This window comes from Gymnodraco acuticeps, unplaced genomic scaffold (assembly GCF_902827175.1).
Source record: "Gymnodraco acuticeps unplaced genomic scaffold, fGymAcu1.1, whole genome shotgun sequence".
Taxonomy (NCBI): Eukaryota; Metazoa; Chordata; class Actinopteri; order Perciformes; family Bathydraconidae; genus Gymnodraco; species Gymnodraco acuticeps.
In genome coordinates this window covers 440,108-462,479 of record NW_022991451.1, presented here as the reverse complement: position 1 = coordinate 462,479, position 22,372 = coordinate 440,108, and the positions used below count along the sequence as shown (strand labels likewise).

The window sequence follows — 22,372 nt, the reverse complement described above, 5'->3', positions numbered from 1 at the left end:
AGGCTGACAGGCAGTTAGGCCATCCAGTTATTTTAGCTGGGCCGGCTCAGATGATTGGTCGTGCTTTTTACAGCGCTACGGCTTCCAGAGATTAATTTTTAATGTATTTATTGTCAAAGCATTTAATATATTCATTGCTATCGGGACATTAAGAGCATTCCATGGAATATAACAAAGTGTTTTCTGAAGTGAATTACCTACCCCACCTTTAAGATTGAAGCATACTATATGTTCCTTTTTGTCTAAGTTATTTTAAGAAATGACTATTCAAAATGATAAAGACAGTAGTAGTCAGAATAAATGTAAAAACAGTTTGTTATTATTATTTTTAAGGTAAGATGTCCTGAGAATGTCTGTTGGACCCACCAGTCTGCTTGACATGATGGACACATGTCAATTCAAGTCCATGTTAAACATACCGCATGTTTTGGATACCATACATTATGAGAGCGTTTCTATGTTTTATTTTTTAAGTTTATATTTGATACGGTACAATGTGTCAGACACATGTATCTCACAAAACGCTGCTACCATCCTAACATGTTTACTAATTATTCTTACGATTACAACCTTTCTCTTTTTTTGCTTCTGTGCAGTCACAACATCATATACCCTGTAGGGATCAGTCATAACGCATCATCAAAGACACGTTTCCAAACCTCGTCTCTGTTGACAGAGCTGTGGAGACAGGGGGTGTTTCTCAATGTCGAGTAAAGCTGCTCCAGAGCCACTATTTCAAGCATGCTACGTCATCGAGTGCCGCCGAAGGACTGTTCCACTGTCCAGCATACTTGGAATTCTACCGAGCCCGGCGTACTTCGTTTGGAGACATTTCGAGGCTGCACATGTGTAGACTCCGCGGTCTTAAAATCCCCACAATGCTTTGCGCACGGACCAATTTCCCCAAATCTGTGGCGGAAAATGTAAGGCGGGGCCTCTCATATGCTTGCTCGCCTATTCCACTCTTCGTTTTCCAAATGCCAGGAAGGATTCTTGCCTCGCTTCTGAAGCAAGTGACTCGGAAGATATGTGCTACCAAGCAAGCGTCCTCGAGATTGACAAACACCCTGTGTCAGTGAAGCAGGTTGGGCTTCTTGTCCTCCATACATCTGCCTGCTGGCTGCTGTTGGGCTCAAATCATTATCAGCTGCCCCCAACACTATAGAGTGGTGCAGGAATGAGTCCTGAATTTGAAAATGAGTTAGCAGTTTAGCACTTCTCTTCTTCTGGTAGTCAATGGGTTTTTGAACCCAAAATAAGGTGTGGTTAACACAATCTTAGGAGATACTACATTACGGTTGCTGTATTACTAAACACAATCACGTCGATTATTAGCCGTATTTAGCTTAGCGTTGGTGACGCACAGCCGTGATGTAGTTTGTCGAAGGCCTACGTTAGCATTTTATTTCTGGTGTTAATATGTGGAGATGTCCTGCTAAACTAAATGTATTCCCCTGCCCTTAGCTTAGTGGAGGTGACTTTAAGTCATGTGACCTTGATGTAGTGATCATCACAGTTAGCTAAGTTGTTTAAACTATAGCTATTTATTTGTCTGATGTTTGCATTGATTCTTCAATTATTATAAAAGTGGTGTTTATATATGGAGTTTATCTGGCTGAAGAAAATGTGTATGTATAATAAATGTGCATTTTCCACAGAGCTTATTTTCTGTAATAATCCTAAATCCAATGGAGAAATCCCATTTGCTTTTTGTCCAGGGAGCCTTTGTGATGCTAACTTCCTCTTACAAAAACACGCTGCACCACTGTAAACACACCAAATAATGCATCTTACTCTGACAACATCCTGTAGCACTCTTTGAGTTGTGTTCACACACTGCCTCCTGATCACACAGTGAGCACACACATGAAGGGTTAACCAGCGCAGCGGGGTCCAGCAGTGCTCCGGCCCTCAGTGACAGTGACAGACAGTTTACATTACAGCCAGATGGGCTCCATGTTGCCAGCTGCTCACATTAAATCTCTTCTCCCTTTTCTTTCCTTTTTTCTCCCCCCCCCTCTCTCCCTTTCTTCTCTGTAACAGGTGGGTTTGTTTAACTTCCGCCATCTGTTCGCCCTGTACCGCTGGAAGTTCACATCCATGGTTTCCCGGGGGCAACACTACTGCCCTCGCATGGCCAGCATGAACAAGCCTACCTTCCAAGGTGCAGCTCCATGTACACCTCCTTCACACATGCTTTATGTCAGATGTTCGTTCCATTTGTAACAGGTTTCTCATTGAGCTGGAGTTACATAAAGTCACTGCTGCTTCGATACAAGTTATCTTTAGATATGTCTTTCCACTGTTTTAGGTTTATATTCACTGTTTATTTATTTATTTTATTAACTCATGTGAAATGCCTTGGTAACATGCTTCTGTAACAAAACAATGTTCCAATTTGGGATCCAAAAAGTACTAATTCAATCTATTTAAAGAGCTATTTAATCATTCCTGCTAAGCTAACGTTATTATGAAAAAGTAGGCTTTTAAAAAAAAAAACAATTGTTCAGATTTTCTAAAAGTAATTTATACCACATTTTGATCCATCTTCAGTTTTCCTTCAGCCAAATTAAAGAACTAATGGGCCTAGCGCTGAGTACCACAGACAGGGTAGAGAAGTCAGAAAGAGTCTTTCACTGGTTTTTGTTGACAGAAAGAAGGAACATTTCTTATCCTAACCCAGATTGTTGGAAACACTTGCATCAAAGCACACACAATAATATAAAACAGTTTCTGAAGCAGTGAAAAGTAATAATGCATATTGAAACTTGTGTCTTTGCAGCGATACGCAGCCACTCCCCAGCCAAACCAGTGCTGATCTTTGTCTCCTCCCGACGGCAAACCCGACTGACCGCCCTGGACCTGATCGCCTACCTGGCCACAGAGGACAACCCCAAACAGTGGCTGCACCAGGACGAGAGAGAGGTACGCTCACTCTCTCACAGGGTCCAACACACAATCACTGTAGTTATGCAAATGAAATGGAACACAGTAGATTGGAACAGTCATCATCCATGAAGAGGGTCAGTGTGTGTAAGGTGAGGTGCACGATAGCATACTGAAACATAAGGAGGTAGATTCCAGCAGGCATCCATTCATTCTTCAATATATCGTAACCCACCGAAACATAGAAACAAGAAAGCATTTCTGATATTTAGAAAACGAACTGTTAGAGAGAATGTTTACCATTCTTAACAAAAGGAGCTTAGAAAATACATTCACATTTACCATCTTTATTCTGACACATTTACACATGTAGGCAACTTTAAGTTCTGGTAAACAACATCAGATCTGGGGACGTAGACAACTGAGACAATCAGAAAAATATGTGCAAATATAACCACATGTGTCTGTCTCATGCATTCCCTTCATTTCTCATGTGTCTTTATTTCTGTGGAAGCACTCCATTGCCCCCCCTTTGCTGAATTGTGCTGACGCTCGGTTTCTCTGTGTAAGTGGTGGTTTAAGTGTAATCACAGATGGAATTCAACCCAACTTGTGCCGGAAAAGCCTGTGTCATCCTCCATTATATTGTCTGTGCATACGTTGGGATCAGTTCAAGATTGGAGCAAATAGCCCCTCTGGGTTCACATTTGAAAAGTTTGCTATTATTATTACAACACTGAGATATGCAGGCGTGATGGAGCGTGGACCGTATGAACCTCTCATGAGAGAACTTTGTAGTGGCTTTACAGTCACATGGGTTTGTTAAAGTGCGTAGTAAAGTTCTACAGGATTTTCCTCCTCTATCTAAAAAGCATTTTAAGCACTTTTTTTTTGGTTAGACACCTTAAACAAGATCCGTGGTTAACCCAAATAACGTAACCTTTTTTTCACTTCGACGTAAAATTATTATTTTTCTGCTAAGCAAAACATGTTAGTATCATAAATGTGTGTCCACTCCAATCCCCAGGCTTTTGGCAGAGGGAGCCCCAGCGATTCTAACTTCCGGGTCCCTACAAAAACAAATAATTTGTATATCATTGTCACATTATAGTTTAAACAACACTTATTGCAAGGTAAATATACTGCAGAGCAAGGAGCTATTCTGAAGGCAAGTTGAAAAGGCTGATGCCGGAGAGAGGAAAAAGCAATGTGCTTGGTTGGCTCATCTTTTTGGCAAATATTTTGTTCAAAACCATACTTCTGATTTAATTTGATTGTGTTAACCACATGACCTTTGCTCTGACTTCACCATGAAGACAAGTTAACCACATGTTACAAAAGAAGAAAATCCCAAAGCCAATTGCCATGAAAACCAGCTATCGTCAGGCCAAAATGTTAACTTTGCACATAACATATTGGACATTCTCCTTGGCAAACTGATGCTTTGTTTATATACTTTGTGTATAATGAACATCTTTAAGACGTTTTATTGAGCTGAAAGTATACACGGTTAAAAAGTTGCAGCATATTGATGGTGACCATTTTTCCTGAAAAACACATAGATCTTAAAGTGTATGTTAACCACTGTTTAATGCGTCTACATTTAGTTTAAGTTAGTTTCAAGAGGATGTGCTTCATGGAGACTTTTAATATATAATCAGCATTTTTGAGTCAGGAATACTGTGATTTCCATAAACAAACAACATGGCAAAGCATCACTGAGCTGTGTTCAGGCTCATCCATATTTGTTGTGGCACAAAGGACCATTGTTTATATCTCCATACAGGGTTAGGAAACAATGCCTCATTTTATAATGCTATTATTTGGTATAAACTCAGGGAAATCCCTACCTGACAATCAATCCAATCATTCCCTCCTCTGGTCACTATAGGTATACATGCAGCGTTATCACTACTTTGATTTATCCAAGTTTAAAAATGCTACATATGGAACCCTGCAGATGCACTGGCTCGGAGCAAATGTGCCGTCTTATACCCCTGTGTGTGTGTGTGTGTGTGTGTGTGTGTGTGTGTGTGGTGTGTGTGTGTGTGTGGTGTGTGTGTGTGTGTGTGTGTGTGTGTGTGTGTGTGTGTGTGTGTGTGTGTGTGTGTGTGTGTGTGTGTGTGTGTGTGTGTGTGTGTGTGTGTGTGTGTGTGTGTGTGTGTGGGTGTGGGTGTGGGTGTGGGTGTGTGTGTGTGCGCGTGTTCCGCTGACACATGCTGCCGCCCACTGCTTCTCTGCGCTGGGCCGTGTAGCAGCTCTGCGCCCTGCTGCTTGACTGACAGGCCTCTGGACAGAGCTGCTTAACTCTCCGCGGGGGGCACCCACTGCCTCGAAAACCCCCCCCGACCTGACAGCTCTTTCTTCCTCTGCCACAAACCCCAGCTCTTTTCCTCGGGGAATATCTCTACTCTTCCATTTTCTTACTCTCATATCCAGGGTTGGGAGGCTTTAAAAATGTATTGTGTTACAAATACTAGCTACCTGTAACAAATGCAAGGAACTTAATCTGAGTATCAAAATATAAAATAAATGTAACCTGATTACTACTTTCAGTAACTTTTGGATTACAAGGGAAACTAAATATCAATAAGATGTTTTTTACTGAAGTGTATTATGTAAGACAACAGAACAATCTTAGAAAAGAAGAAACCAAGATATTGATTGATTAATCAAGTGAGGGGCAGGGTCCTTTTCTCATAGACTTATATACAACCAGACTTCCACGTTGCCTTCACTTTTCAGACCTGGAGTTTCCCTCAGCCCTGTCCCTGTGTCACTGTACATTGCACCTTCTCTCAGTCAGTTTCTCATTGGCTGTGTGTATGTCTGTTGAATCAAAGTGTGTGCTCGTTGTCTGTAGATTGAGGCGATCATTGCCACAGTGAGGGATTCCAACCTGAAGCTGACGCTGGCCTTCGGGATCGGCATGCATCATGCAGGCCTGCATGAGAGGGACAGGAAGACCGTGGAGGAGCTGTTCGTCAACTGCAAGATCCAGGTAGGCCTCCCACTGTACACACACCTCCATCACTGCTGTACACACACCTCCATCACTGCTGTACACACATCCCCATCACTGCTGTACACACACCTCCATCACTGCTGTACACACACCTCCATCGCCACTGCACACACACCTCCATCACTACTGTATACACACCTCCATCACTGCTGTACACACACCTCCATCACTGCTGTACACACATCCCCATCACTGCTGTACACACACCTCCATCACTACTGTACACACACCTCCATCACTGCTGTACACACACCTCCATCACTGCTGTACACACACCTCCATCACTGCTGTACACACACCCCCATCACTGCTGTACACACACCTCCATCACTACTGTACACACACCTCCATCACTGCTGTATACACACCTCCATCACTGCTGTACACACATCCCCATCACTGCTGTACACACATCCCCATCACTGCTGTACACACATCCCCATCACTGCTGTACACACATCCCCATCACTGCTGTACACACATCCCCATCACTGCTGTACACACATCCCCATCACTGCTGTACACACACCTCCATCACTACTGTACACACACCTCCATCACTGCTGTACACACACCTCCATCACTGCTGTACACACATCCCCATCACTGCTGTACACACACCTCCATCACTACTGTACACACACCTCCATCACTGCTGTACACACACCTCCATCACTGCTGTACACACATCCCCATCACTGCTGTACACACATCCCCATCACTGCTGTACACACACCTCCATCACTGCTGTACACACATCCCCATCACTGCTGTACACACATCCCCATCACTGCTGTACACACACCTCCATCACTACTGTACACACACCTCCATCACTGCTGTACACACACCTCCATCACTGCTGTACACACACCTCCATCACTGCTGTACACACACCTCCATCACTGCTGTACACACACTCCCATCACTGCTGTACACACACCTCCATCACTACTGTACACACACCTCCATCACTGCTGTACACACACCTCCATCACTGCTGTACACACATCCCCATCACTGCTGTACACACACCTCCATCACTACTGTACACACACCTCCATCACTGCTGTACACACATCCCCATCACTGCTGTACACACATCCCCATCACTGCTGTACACACACCTCCATCACTGCTGTACACACATCCCCATCACTGCTGTACACACATCCCCATCACTGCTGTACACACACCTCCATCACTACTGTACACACACCTCCATCACTGCTGTACACACACCTCCATCACTGCTGTACACACACCTCCATCACTGCTGTACACACACCTCCATCACTACTGTACACACACCTCCATCACTGCTGTACACACACCTCCATCACTACTGTACACACACCTCCATCACTGCTGTACACACACCTCCATCACTACTGTACACAGACCTCCATCACTGCTGTACACACACTCCCATCACTACTGTACACACACCTCCATCACCACTGTACACATGCCCCCATCACTGCTGTACACACACCTCCATCAGTGCTGCACATACCTATTGACGTGAAGAAATGTGTAATGTTATAAAATATTTCCATGATCCTAGACAGGGGGGATGATGAGGCCTTATGCAGACTGTTACCTACACACTAGAGCAGAGTGATTTGATTAGTATTTAGCTATTATAGATGCAACTGCATATACATTCCCATTTTACCCATATTCCAACGTTTTCCTCAAACTTGATGTTACTTATTTTACCCTAGTTTTTTAAGACATTCTGTATGAGTTTAATTTCTTGTATATTGTTCATGTAATTATTGTGTCTGTGTTTGTATCATTTCTCCCCTTCTCTCAGGTTCTGATAGCCACCAGCACTCTGGCCTGGGGGGTGAACTTCCCTGCTCACCTGGTGGTCGTCAAGGGAACGGAATATTATGATGGAAAAACCAGGCGCTACGTGGACTACCCCATTACAGGTATAGCTAGACATTCTCTCATTGGGATCTACAGTTTGTTGTAATCTACCGTTAAATAAAGAATGTTCAAAATGATTACAATGTAGTGAAGTATCCATTCATGGAACTTAAAGGGATAATTCCTTTTGTTTGCCAACATAACAATTGTCTCACCTCACCATTATATATACATTCATTTAAATAATCACATTTAAAACAGACTGAGTCACATGTTAAAAACCTACCTCTTGGAGGATTTCAAGCCCTGGAAAAGTGACAACAACGAGAACTGGTATTACTTCTCTTGCAGCTGATTTAAAGAACAGTGGAACATGTGATGGTTGTGTGCTGTGTGCAGATGTTTTGCAGATGATGGGGCGAGCAGGTCGGCCTCAGTTTGATGACCAGGGCAAAGCTGTGATCCTCGTCCATGACATCAAGAAGGATTTCTACAAGAAGTTCCTCTATGAGCCGTTCCCTGTGGAGTCCAGGTAACACTAATGTCTCTGGGATTGTGGTGTTGCAGTTCAGTCATGCATGCATTCAGACAGGACCTTATACAGCACTTATTGGAGAGATATCCCTTAAAGCAGGGGTGGGGAACCTCCGGCCCCCGGGCCGTATACGGCCCGCGAGACAATTTGGTACGGCCCTCGAGGTAATTTATAAACACACGCAAAAAATAATTTTTTTTGAGAAATCTAGACCGCAAAAAAATTAAACAAGCGAGTGCCTGTTTTTCCTGGCCAAGGTCAGGGTCCTTGAACACAACACGAGCCTAACGTGTCATCACGTGGTATATGTCTCGTCTGACAGGGGTGCAGTTCTGACGGAGAGCACCAGAACGCGGCTCTGGCACTTCAGAAATTGCAGTACCCATAAGGAGCCGTACACATGCCGCAGTTTCTGAAATCTGTGATTTTAGTATTTTTAAGCAGAGGTCAATAACTTGTATACGGCCCTCGAAGATATTGTAAAAATTGAAATGGCCCTTGAGAGGAAAAAGGTTCCCCACCCCTGCCTTAAAGGCTGATATTGACCTTACACTGGCAATTGAATTATGGAACAGAAATATAACAGTTCAGGATTTGTCAGATTTTTGGAGTATCTAAATCCACATGTATTTAGGTATGGAGTACTATAAAAAAATCAAAAATAATACGAGACACATTATACAAAAAAACTATTTGTTAGGGGAAAAATGCCTGTATAAAGAGGTACAGTACAGTGCTGCACCATCAGTGTCTGATTTATTAAAACAACAACATTGTAACTGAGAAACACTTAAATGCTACATTTCAAATGTTTACAATCCATCACTAAATTCATGGCAAACTAATTTTAACATCATGCAATAACACTAAGACGACATTAGTTGCATTGAACTGATCTTTTTAATAAGTTGTACTTACAATGTAGTGAAACATGGGCTTGAGCTTCACTGAGGATCTTTGTCATTCTGACAGGGAGGCTAACTGCAGTTATTATTATTGTGGGTTTTCTCTGGAAGTGTTTCCTTGTACGATGTGAGGATCTAAGGACAGAGGGTGTCGTATTGTCATACTGATACTCTGTACAAACTGTGAAGTCCACTGAGACAAATGTAACATTTGTGATATTGGGCTATATAAATAAACATTGATTGATTGATTGATATTACACTTCGTGTTTTAAAATATGTGTAACTCTAGTCTTAATATAAAACCCACACTGCTCAAACTTCGTTACTTTTCCTAAAATGTGTATATTTATCTTCTTTTTTTTTTTTCATTAACATAAAATAAATCTCATGTACCCCCTGCAGTACTCCAACGTACCCCTAGGGGTCCGCGTACCCCCATTTGAGAACCACTGGTCTAAACATTAACAACTGTGCAACATTTTTCCTAAGATTTCCTAAGAAATGTATTTCATTCAGGAGCTATTTGATATTTAAATAATTGATTAAACAGTTGCTGACCACACATTGAATTGAGTTCCAGACTAAAGTCAAACATATTCACAGCTTTTCATTCTTTGAGCTTGGCTGCAACAATCAGAGTTTCCCAGAGTGCAACATACTGTATCATTTTCAAATATGTTGTGTTATACAACCATCAGTCCGAAAACCTAAGATATTCTATTTCAATATTAAGACAGGAAAAAGGCAGCAAGAATTCACATGTAAGAATTGTTTTGGGATTTGGCTTGAAAAATGTATTAAAGATGAATCTGAATTGTTAGCAAAGAATTAGCTCTTTATCATCAATCCATCAGAGAATCTAATTACTGATACAGATGTATTTCTGTATAAAAAAAGATCAAATTACATCTTGACAGGTTAATAATTCACTCTGTGGATTGCAAGTGATCAGTGTGTGACTGTGCCCCCCCCCCCCACCCCCCCCCAGCCTCCTCAGTGTGCTGCCAGACCATCTGAATGCGGAGGTGGCTGCAGGAACCATCTCCTCCAAACAGGACGCCATGGACTACATCACCTGGACCTACTTCTTCAGGCGGCTGGTGATGAACCCCAGGTGAGGGAACCTTCTCCCTGCAGCAGAGCATGCTCTTCAAAACTAAACACACATGCACATTCTCCACCTGCTCTCTCAACCTGCTCAGAGGAGTGCCATGTTCTTCGGTCAAACATCTGCTGTGTAGACACACACCATTCCAGAACATTCCAGCCTGCTGGTATTTGCACGGCTGTCATCCCACATTTACATTCAGTCCCTGACCGAGGCCTCGCAGTACGATCGCACCAACACAGGTCTGACACTCAGCTTCAGATCAGGCTGGGATTTAAGATCAATATACAGAAGAAAAACAATGACAAAGGATCAAGTGTTGCTGTAGGATTGGAGGAAAGCCTCAGACAGCATTTCTGGTATTCTTTTGGCTAGTGCTATGCTGATACATAGGGTCGGAGGGTCCTGTCAGTAATCCCCATTTAAAAAAAAGATATACCAGTAATCTGATTAGATCTTTCTTTATTACAACTGTAACGGAATACGGTCACTGTTTTTGTGTATGATTATATCATCTCGTAACACGTAATCTGCTATTCCCCAAACCTGGTAATACAACTTCCTGGTGGGACCAGGACCTTTGATATCACATCTCTAGCTCTCCTAACTGAACTGTCTCTCCCTGTGAGGTGAAATAACAAACATGTATAACATTTGTACAAGTCTACCCCTTTCTATTTGCTGCACAGTTATATTCCCTCTCCATACATTTGTTTGAGCCAAGACCGGCTGTGACGCTGCAGTTATGTATCGGCAGGGAGGCGGCGTCTTGGGTCAAATGTAATGCAACCTGCTTTATGGTCTGCATGGATGTGAAAGACTGCCAGAGGATCCCTGGGAGGACCAGGGCAATTTTTGCTCTGGAGAGTCAGGTCATTTTGGTTTCATGCGCCACTGAGGCAACTGTCATAGGAATGAACGAGGGTCCCGCCTCCAACGCTGTATCCAGTTATTCTTTATACACCAGTGCCTGCAGCTGGATTCTGATTGAATAAAAGGCTATTGATCGTTAACCTGTAGTTTACACAAAGTAAGGCCTACAGGCCGGCTATTACATCCGAACTGAATTTGGTTCCAGTAGGTCAAACATATTTTGTCTCAGCTGTATTCTGGCACTCTTAAATTCAGCTTATGTCATTTCCAATAATATAAGGTATTTTTGCCCTGAATTATCCATTATCTCCATCTGACACGGCTAATTCATCCACTACTGCTTTCAGCCTTTGGTTCCCACAACACACACATAGACAGTGTCCCATGGGTGTCGTAAATGTTCCGAGGCTGACTCGCTGTGCCATCAGGAGCCTAATGGTGATGATGATGCTCATGGCCATGACTTAATCAGAACAGGCCCGCCACCAGTAAAGATCTGTGAAATGTGTTCAGTAATAAACACATTCAGCGCGGTGAACGGTTGTGTGGTGTTAACATGTGGAGCGATGGGAAAGAAAGAAACCATTAAACACACATTTAAATCTGACCATCAGCGCCTCCACTGCTGCCTCCAGATACTGTGATTACTCTCCCTGCTCCCCCTGCACAGTCAATGATGTGGAATGGGGATCATGGAGATATCATTTGTTTTATTGTAATATAAGAAGTAGGTGGTTTCTGAAAGATTTGCATGCATAATGCTGGCAACTGTGAAATGACCGTAATCGAATTTCCCCTCCACCTGTTCAATGTATTGTAATGGTTGTCACTTTGGCTATTCGTTTGATTTTTTTCCTACAATTTAAATGTACAATTTAAAGCTACATTTCAGTGTAGTTCTTTGATTAATATGTTGAGACTATGTTCACATCTATAGGTGTTAATCCCTGATTCCTGGGGTAAAAAAACAACAATACATTTAATTGAAGCAATATACACTTAACCCCCCTGTTGTCTTCGGGTCAAATCTGACCGATTCACTACTTTCATCAATCATAACTTCTTTGTTTTACATTCGATTGCATCAAGGCTTCATGATATCCTTCACAGTAGACCTTTGAACATATCCACATTACTGATCACCACTTTCATTGGATTTTGGATGATTTAGTCAACTTTGTAACACCCATTGGTGTTCCGCTCAAAAATGACCCTCCATAAAGAAAAGGACATTAGTAAACCATCCGGATCAGATAAAACACACACACACACACACATACTCTAGATGTGTTCCCCCCCCCCCTTATGTGCCCATCCCCCCATGTGAATCACATCTGGCACACACCAAACAGAACAATGACACAGTTCCCGCTCTTATGTGCCCCATCCCCCACATGGATCACACCTGGCACACACAATACAATGTTCAGTGTCTATTCTTTGTATATTTACTGCAGTTTTCCATGTATACCAGTATCTGATCCAATATGTACAGTTTGAATAGGGTGTTACATGAATTTGGTGATGATTAATGGTTTTTGTGTTAATATAATAGCAGTTTAAAACAGGGACCGGTCAAATTTGACCGCGAACACCAAGTAGGGGGGGGAACACAAGACAATAGGAGGGTTAAAGAAGAAGAGCTGAAACAAACTGCTTACCCAACATTTTACACCTATACATTCAAAATGTAGGACAAAAACGATTTGTGTAACCGTGGAGCTAGCACAATAGATAATTTGATTCTGATTATATTACCATTTAAATGCCAAGAAAATATTGTAAATGTGTTTGGACTGTTGTCATCATTGGACAAGAAACACTGCCCTCAGATTGACGGTGCACTGAGGTCTCTCCATGGCATGCAGCTCTTTCCTTGAAGCTGCTCCACACTTTTAGTCAGGAAACCGTGGGTTCATTGGAGTAGCATTTCTTAGTGGACTTACAGAAGGAGTATGACTAATGGTTTATATATCTTGGAGTTTTGTTCACAAGTGAGGGTAGGTTGCAGAAAAGAAAAAGGCCCTCAGTGTATTGGTTACTCTCCAATACAATCCTCACCTATAGTTGCTAGCACTAGATACATGCAGTCCATTTACCATTTGGACATTGGGTGCAGGCCTCAGGCATTATAAGGGAGCTTGGCATAGAGCGCTGCTGTCGCTCACATTGAAATGACGCCATGGAGGTGGTTGGGGCAGCCCTCTGGAGGGAATTGGATGACATGGATGATCCTGCTGCTACCATTACCCCGGTCAGTGGTGGATAGATGGAAATGACAGCAGCACACTGCACGATATAAACCATTGCATTGGTTTATATAATGTATATTAGAGAAGAAATTAATGTAGTTATGGTTGTTCATTAAAGGTAATGATTATTCTGGAGTAATACAAAACGTTACCATAGGTTGTTATTACTTTTCTGAGATTCTAAAAATATTTAACAGTGCATTCAAGAAAAATGTAAAATCTCATAAAGCATTTGTATTTGATCAGCTGCATACATATCACACATTTCTGTAAATCCAGCAGCCTGTGTGTTTCATCTTCACTAGTCTCATACCAATGCTCTATATTACAAGAACCACAAACAAATGACAAAGGTCCACTTGTTATTCTCATTGACTGACACTGGAGAGCAACCAGCTGGCACTCAAACAACAAAGGAAACACCAGTAACATTCTGTCAACAGATCTCTAACTCAAACATTTTCTATATTCAAATTAACAAATGCACACAGGGATTTTTCACACCTGCAAACTTACCTTAAGGATTTATTCCTACCACCGTTATTGGAACTTTGGTTTCCTTTTATTGAATTGGTTACACATCATGCATACTTATTGGCATTATGAGCTAATGGAGAATGTCTTGATGACATTTTCTGCTGAGCCTCATGTGGGAACTGTTAGTTGGCAGTGCTGAGCATGGAACCCATTTTGCTGCTGGTTGTCTTATTTCAGGTAATAACGGCCTAACCTGGGAACCATTTGCTGCCAAGGGCTGCCTTTTCTCTCTCAGCTGGGGCTTTCCTGCACAGCACTGCAGCATGTACAGATTATATACCAGCTACAGTGTGACATTTTAATTACCATGTTATCTAAGTTTCCATTGGGCCCTAATAAGGTCCAATCATCAGTATTACAATTATGTATTTGACTACTTAGCATCAGAATGTCTGACATTTCTTTACTGACTGAGTTACTTCAGCAGTTGAGGACGAACAGTTCTGTTGTATTGTTCAAGTAGTGGAGAATGCCAGTGTTTGAATCATTTTTTAATACTTTTTATAATATTTCTTGTTGTACTGACTCCTTTTTAAATAACTTAAATAGAGACACCTGCTGTCCTACAGAATGTTCAAACTCCTGGTTAAAGTCGGCGGAAAACTGAGACAGTGCATTGTATTCATTATACCTGTGAAATACAGAAATGTGAAATTCTTGATGATATAGTCAAAACCAGAAGGGCTAGGATTAATGCTACAGGTGTTTATCATTGGTGTTCTTGTTAGGGCGGGAATATGCTAATATAAGTCACAATTGCTTTCCAGGCTAACTACCTTGCTAACTAACCCAGTCACTGGGTGTTTCTCAATGTAGAGGACGCTTGCTTGGTAGCCCATGTCTTCCTTCCGAGTCACTTGCTTCAGAAGCGAGGCAAAGAATACTTCCTGGCATTCGGAAAACGAAGAGTGGAACAGGCCTACACATATGCAACCCTCGAAATTTCTCCAAACGAAGTACGGCCGGGCTCAGAGATAGAATTCCAAGTATGCTGGACATTGGAACAGTCCTTCGGCGGCACTCGATGACGTAGTATGCTTGAAATAGTGGCTCTGGAGCAGCCTTACTCGAGATTGAGACACTGTTTTTAAGGAGACATATTTGTAACACATATTGTAGATTTGATAACTGTCTGCAATCCCTGCCTCTATTGTGGAGCAGGTGTGCGGTTATGGTCAGTTCAACACAGCGGAAGTGTGGTGCAGTGATGACGTATTTCTGTATGCCGACCTAGAAGTTAGCATCACAAGGGCTCCCTCGACAAAAAATAATGCAATTGTTACATTGGATTTCTGATTATTGCAAAAGATAACTTCAAACACACATTTACAGTGTGTGTTAGATACCTACACGTTTTGTTCAGCAGGATAATCTCCACATATTAACACCACTTTATGATTTTTAACGTTAGGCTATAAAGGAACTACAGCACGGTCACAAGGCTCTGCGCGTCACAACCGCTAAGCTAAAGGTGGCTAATGTTTGACTTGTTGACATCTAGCAGTCTTGTTTAGTCACTGTTAACATAGGCCAGGCAAGTTTATTTATATAGCACCTTTCAACACAAGGCAATTCAAAGTGCTTTACAAAAATGAAAGACATTAAGAGCATTAAGAAACATATTATAAAATGACATTTAAAAACACTCATTTAAAAGCAAAGATAATAAAAGTTACAGTGCAGTTTAAGATATGAATATATCAATTAAAAGCCAGCGGCAAAAGAAAAGTCTTCAGTCTGGATTTAAAAGTAGTAAGAGCTGCAGCGGACCTGCAGTAGAACAACATGTGTAAATCCTCTTCAAGCTTGTGTTAACCACAGTCCTTATTGTTGGTCATCTAACCAAAAACACGTATAAGAAAACGATAGGAGGCTTGTTAGGACATGGGGGCAGACCCGATAGTGGTAAAATGAGATTAACTTACACACTGGGTCTTGTGGCTCTGGGTCCTTCCCTACGGGAATTCCATCCTTTTTCCTTCACTTCTCTCCTATGATACGTGAGTGTTACGACCCAGCTTTTCCTCATGTCGCCTCATGCTATGATATCACATCATTCCCAATTAATATTAAATCACGACAACATATTGGTGAGTATCGTTGGATCATTTAAAATCCCTTTATCTATCCACTATCATCCACTCCCCTACGTTTTGCAATTGTCGACATTTTGGCTGTTCATTGGTGATGTGACTCCCTCTTAAGCACTCCTCCAGGTTTCTAAAACACTGTGTGGTGTTAAATGCAAACTGTTAGCCAGGATACTGTGTGATGTGCATGTGAACACCGTCAGCACAGTTATATTTAAGCAGTGGAGTTCAACCTACAGCTGTACTTGAACTCTGCACATCTTGAATATGTCAAAACAGTATTTCATTCTTCTTAAGCCAACCCTATCTAAAGGAAATTTGGGGGATAAAAGCAACTAAGAAGCATGTAAAACAATCTCAGTTTGGCTGAGACCATACTCAGAATGGCAAACAGGCTTTCTTGTGTATTTCTCATACTGTCAGGGTCCATTCATGTTTTTGCAAAGACCCTATTTTCTGTGTTGTTTAGTTATTACAACCTAGAAGACGTCAGCCACGAGTCCATTAACAAGTTTCTGTCCAACCTGGTGGAGAAGAGCCTGCGGGACCTGGAGTGCTCTTACTGCTTAGAGATAAAGAGGTTTGTATTATTTTGTTGTTCGTATATTGTATATACACAGGATTCACTTTTTGATTTTTCATATTGTTGATCCCATTAATGCTCCAGGATGATCAGACCATTGAGCCACTGACCTATGGTCGCATCTCGTCCTACTACTACCTGAAGCACCAGACCATCCGCACCTTCAAAGAGCGGCTGAGAGCCGAGCTGCCCCTCCACGAGCTGCTCTCCGTCCTCACCGTGAGTCCCTCACTCTCACACTCCTCCTGTCACCACTCACCTTCTTACACTCCTATGGGATTCATGTAGATCTACAACAGAAAATTGTGTATGTTAGCACATTTGTGTATTGATCTGAAGTCTAGGTTTAAAGGGGCCCTATTATGCTTTTAAGGGTTTTCCCTTTCCTGTATCGTGTCATATAGGTTTATGTCAAATGGTCTGCAAAGGCTCAAATCCCTGTTCCCTCCAGAGGGAGTTACATGGGGAACAGGAATACATTTGTAACTCCTTAGAACTCTACTGAGAATCTCTGATCGGTCCTCTAATATTATTTTTATTTTTTGCCATTTGCGAATACAAGATACCTTAGGGAAACAAACACACACACACACACACACACACTTTACTCCCTCCTATCAAATTAGCACCTTTGCCTGAGCTTCATTAGCTCTCCTCCTGCTGGTGGGTGGGTGGGTGTGATACTTTGTCCTCTGCCTTTACTGAATGACCTCAGCCAGCCGGCTGTGAGGTCATCCACACTCTTCCTTGTGATTGGGGGGGTCACACAAGACAATGGTGGTTTCACATCTTTCTCTGAGTGGGGTGATGACTTACTTTTTTTTCATGGCTTCTAATTGCTTTGAATATCCGTCTGTATTACTTATAGTGCATTTCTTCACTTGATCAATTATTTTAAGGCTAGTATTTAAAAAATGTCATAGCAACAAGTTAAACCAAACCATAATTGTTGGTAAACATGCAGTGATATTTGTCTTGTTTCAAGATACTGACACTTAGTACTACCGTGGGAGTACTTCTGAGGGAGAAGGATATTTTTTAGAATATCCAATCAAATTAAAATAAAAATATTTAAATAATGTACCATGCAGCAGAAAATCTAGCATAATCCCGGTTTGAGCTTTTGGATAACGTGTGCTTGTGATAAGTGAACTGTATGGCACAGAGGACAAGAGATATATCAGTCTCACATTATAGTTCTTAGTAGGATACATTCATTGCTGATTGTCATAGACGACATTTAAATAATAATAGTTATGCAATTTATATGTCCTGTAGTAGAAATATAAAGACTTTAGTGTGCCCTATCTTCCTGTAAACAGAAGCCACAGAAAGCAGACTTTTAAAAAGATCTTTATATTGCTTGTGTCTTCGATGTAAATAAGCTTGTATTCTTGTTGTGTGTGTTTACCATGAAGCTGTGGGTCCATTGAATGTCTTCAGGGCTGAGTTGACTTCAATACTGATGCCAACATATAGAGGGGAGGCTACTCTGAGAAACGTCACTCCCCTCTGCACACATGTAGTTGGAAATACACCAACGTATGCATACCTGGCTGCCCCCCCCACCCCAACAAGGTGCAATAGAATAGACACCACCCCCTCCCTCCCTCCACACTCCCCCTGTGTTAGCAGCGGCATGCTCCTCCAGCTCCCTCTAATTGCTGCAGTGTGGCCACTAATGAGCAACACCCCACAACCTCCCCCCCTCTCTGAGCCCTCTGCTACTCAGTCATAGTTTTATTTTCTTTCCTGCTCCTCTGATTCATACAATTCAACTTGTCTCACAGTGAATCCAATCTATCTGTTTACAAGAAGACAAGGCACACTAAAGGTGGAGTAGGCCATTATCAGCCATATTACTGCCATGAAGACCCCTTACTCCTTTAACTTTGACCTCTCATTCTTCGTTTAAGACTTTGCGTTGAGGTATTATTACAGACATTATCAATACTTTACCTCCAAATGAAGTGGTTTGGATCAACCAGATAAACGCTTTTTTCAGTTGCAATTATTCACTTGAGTTTAACTATGAAGATAATATTCTACATTGAAATACATTTCCAAACCTTAACATTTGAATGCAAGTCATTTAAACATAGCTGCAACAATCTAACTATACATCTCTGTGTCCGTCCATCCTTCCAAAGAGACGTCTTCAAACTGCTTTTGCATTTTGCTTTATAAAGATTTATGCAATGAGCAAACCAGTATAGTTATACAACTGTAGCATTTCTGAGAAATTAGGGGACACACTGTCTAAGGAGTCAATGACAGGAAACAACGTTAGTGTGTAATATATGTGTCTATTTAAGTTTTGGGGAATTTGTATTTAGGTTTTTGTGCGTCCACCTTACTGTTTTCTCTCTAAATAGTTATTTAAAGCTCCTCCTCCTCATCACTATCTCCCTCCTCTGTCTCTGTGAAAGCTACTATCATAGGGTGTGGGGTGTTTGCTGCTTATGAAGCCCGCTTGAAGATCTATAGTCTCTCCAGAACATCCATACCAGGCAAAACAACACTGAGAGATCAATTATTCTAACATTATTCCTATTCCAATTCCTCGTCCCAGCCCCCACACTGCGCAGGTCTTTTTTCAGGTCCTAGCTTTTGAAACACTGGTTTGAGTCAGTGATGGATGGAGTCCTGACAGTCCCTGCTGGGGGAGGCTATGACAAACGCCTCCAGCAAAGCCAGTTGGTGGGACTACATTAGGCGAAGTTCAACTGAAGTGAATTAGAAGAGAGGAGCCACGCGTGTCTTTGCATCTCTCTGTATGGGAAGCACAAACAGGGTGCAACACGCTCTTAGTACAAAGAGGAAGTTGATGGACTATTGGCGTCAATTGACTTATGCAGTGACCATCAGGGTTTCATTGTGTCTCTGTCATCAATGTGCAGCGTTTCCAGACATTTACATCAAAGAATTTGAAGAAATCTAAATATTGTGCCAGCTCTTGAAGCAGAACAAGTGAACTGGATGTTTCATCATCAGTTAGTTGAACCCTCTTGTCGTGTTCGGGTGAAATCTAACCGATTTGATACTTTCATCAATCATAGATATTCTGTTTTACATTTGATTGACTCAACGCCTTATGATATCCTCCACAGTGTGCATTAAACATATAAAACTGCTGATCAGTGGTTTAGTGAACTTTGTAACACTTATGGTGTTCCCAGTCAAAAATGTCCGCCATAGAGATGAAGGTACAGGGAGATAGTACACACCCACAAATCGACCACCATGTTCATTTTGGAAAACATTTTCAGGGTCTATTCTTTGTATATTCACTGCAGTTATTCAGTAAACAATAGTTTGAGACATTGTTTACATCTTAAAAGGTATAACAATAGAATTTGGTAATGATTAATGGTATTTGTGGGGTAGTGGAACAGTCAGTTTAAAAAACCAGAAGAGCAGGGAGGTAAAAGCAGCTGTTGAAGTGTAGATGCTTGGATTAAAAATACCTGAACACAACATGCCTTAGAATTCCTGTTTCACTCTTGATCTCTGTCTCACAGGATGCAGAAGAGTTTTCGGAGCTGCCCGTCAGACACAACGAGGACCAGCTGAACAGCCAGCTGGCTCAGCAGCTCCCCCTGAAGGTCAACCCACATTCCTACGACAGCGCCCACACCAAGACCCACTTGCTGCTGCAAGCCCACTTCAGCCATGCCCAGCTGCCATGCAGCGACTACAACACCGACACCAAGACGGTGCTGGACAACACCATGCGAGTCTGTCAGGTAGGACTCTTTTGGCAACAAATGACTCACTTGATAACGTTACATGCATCTAGCTGACATTTTTATCCAAAACAAGGTAGAATAAAACCGTGAGGATAAAACAAAAAAATGCATCTCAAATATCAAACATCAAATATGCTGAACCGTTTTAAGTGCAACATTTAAAAACGGGAATAAATAGAGAATGATATTTTATTTGTATGTGCAAAGGGGGAGTTAGAGCAATTTTATTTTCAGTCTTAAGATGTGTAGAGTTAGGATTGTGTTCCACCATTGTGGACTACAATAAGCAACTACAGCAAACGTTATAGAGCGGTAGTTTGTCTCTGCGTATTGAAGGATTAGTAATCCCCTTGCCGATGCAAAGAGTAGTGGACAGGATATAGTGTACTGTTTGGCCATGTCCTGGATGTAGGATAGATCTAAACAATAGTATGGTAGGCAAGTCCCAGTGTCTCTAATAGGATTGGAGCAGCCATTGGGAGCCAGTGAATGGTGCAGAGGGACTTGTGTGAGAACTAGGGTAGGTTGACAACCAGCAGGGCTGCTTTATTCTGAATAAATATTAGAGTTCGGAAGGCACATGCAGACATTTAGTGAATAATAGAGTAAAATGACTTGCGGTAAAGAGAAAAGAGGAGGGGACCAAGAACAGATCCCTGAGGGACTCCATTAGTAAGGCTACAAGGCAGAGATGGGGACTCGAGTCTGTGACTCGGACTCGAGTCGCACTTAAGTCGCACACACAGAGACTTCAGACTTGACTTGGACTCCTGCTCAAAAGACTTCGGACTCGACTTGGACTCGTGAACAATCATTGTGTTTTCTATTTTTGGCGTATTAAAGGTGGGGTCGGTAAGTTTGAGAAACCGGCTCGAGATCGCTAGAATTTGAAAATACACAACCGGAGAAAATCTGCCACTTCCTCACAGAGCCCCTCCTCCAACACACACGAACGCGCACATGACCAATGAGGGCACGAGATACATTTGTGCCCCGATGGAGGCTGACAGGCAGGTAGGCCATCCAGTTACTTTAGCCGGGCCGGCTATCGGGATGTTAAGAGCATTCCATGGAATATAACAAAAAGTGTATCTCGAGCCGGTTTCTCAAACTTACCTACCCCACCTTTAACATTAACATTAACATCATGGTCACACCATGGCGACCAGCGGCACACCTGCAGCTGTACCGCTTGTAATTAGGTTCAACTATAAAAACTTCGAACAAAACGCCGGCGGCACCAACAAAAGGAGCGCACACTGCAAAGTCTGCAATATTAAAATCAAGGATGCTGGTGCAACAACGTCAAATTTCATCAGGCACTTGAAAACTCACCCGGAGAGGTCAGTCACATTAACGCATATGGATGGTTAGCAAACATGTTTAGCTCAGCATCAGCTATGTCATGTTAACTTAGCTTGCTACTAGCTTTGTAACTGAATATTTGAAAAGATGAGTGAATGTTTGCTTGTCACACTTGTTTGCGTTGAGTGGCGTTGACATCCAACTCTTGACATGACATAAAAAAGGTCGGGAACGTTAATCATTACGTTCCGCTGCCACCATCTACTGGCTAACGTTAAACGTAGAAAAATACATAGTTACATACATAAATACATCTGTCGGTTTATAGGCAGGTTACAGGTTTATTGTTGACCACGTAACGTTAATGTTACAGGTTTATCAGGTTACCATTACACTGGGTTTGAGTGAGAGGATAGAGGAATATGTTTATTTATAGTAGACTTAAAAGATGTCATTAGAGACCCAGTGTAATTAAACAATACGGTTGCAGAGGTCACATTTTAACATTTTTGTCCACTGGCCAAATGGCTAGCCTAGTGAATGTTGAAATGTTACCAGCCACTCAATAGATTGCCATTGTTATTTTTGGCTGGTGCGTGCAACATACAGTAGGCCTACCAGCCACTTGCATGATTTACCAGCA

The 22,372-nt window shown here is 42.0% G+C and overlaps 1 protein-coding gene across 1 annotated transcript in view; it reads left to right on the top strand.

Moving 5' to 3' along the window:
- The window catches only part of ascc3 (activating signal cointegrator 1 complex subunit 3), a gene marked incomplete in the record, with an annotated part of 191,770 nt that overhangs the window by 153,879 nt on the left and 15,519 nt on the right, over positions 1-22,372 (top strand). Inside the window, 11 exon segments of the mRNA XM_034196559.1 lie at positions 2,044-2,059; positions 2,062-2,111; positions 2,113-2,164; positions 2,783-2,925; positions 5,750-5,887; positions 7,731-7,851; positions 8,189-8,321; positions 10,221-10,346; positions 16,562-16,676; positions 16,760-16,894; positions 20,197-20,421. Of these exon segments, the coding sequence (XP_034052450.1) occupies positions 2,044-2,059; positions 2,062-2,111; positions 2,113-2,164; positions 2,783-2,925; positions 5,750-5,887; positions 7,731-7,851; positions 8,189-8,321; positions 10,221-10,346; positions 16,562-16,676; positions 16,760-16,894; positions 20,197-20,421 (1,254 nt within the window).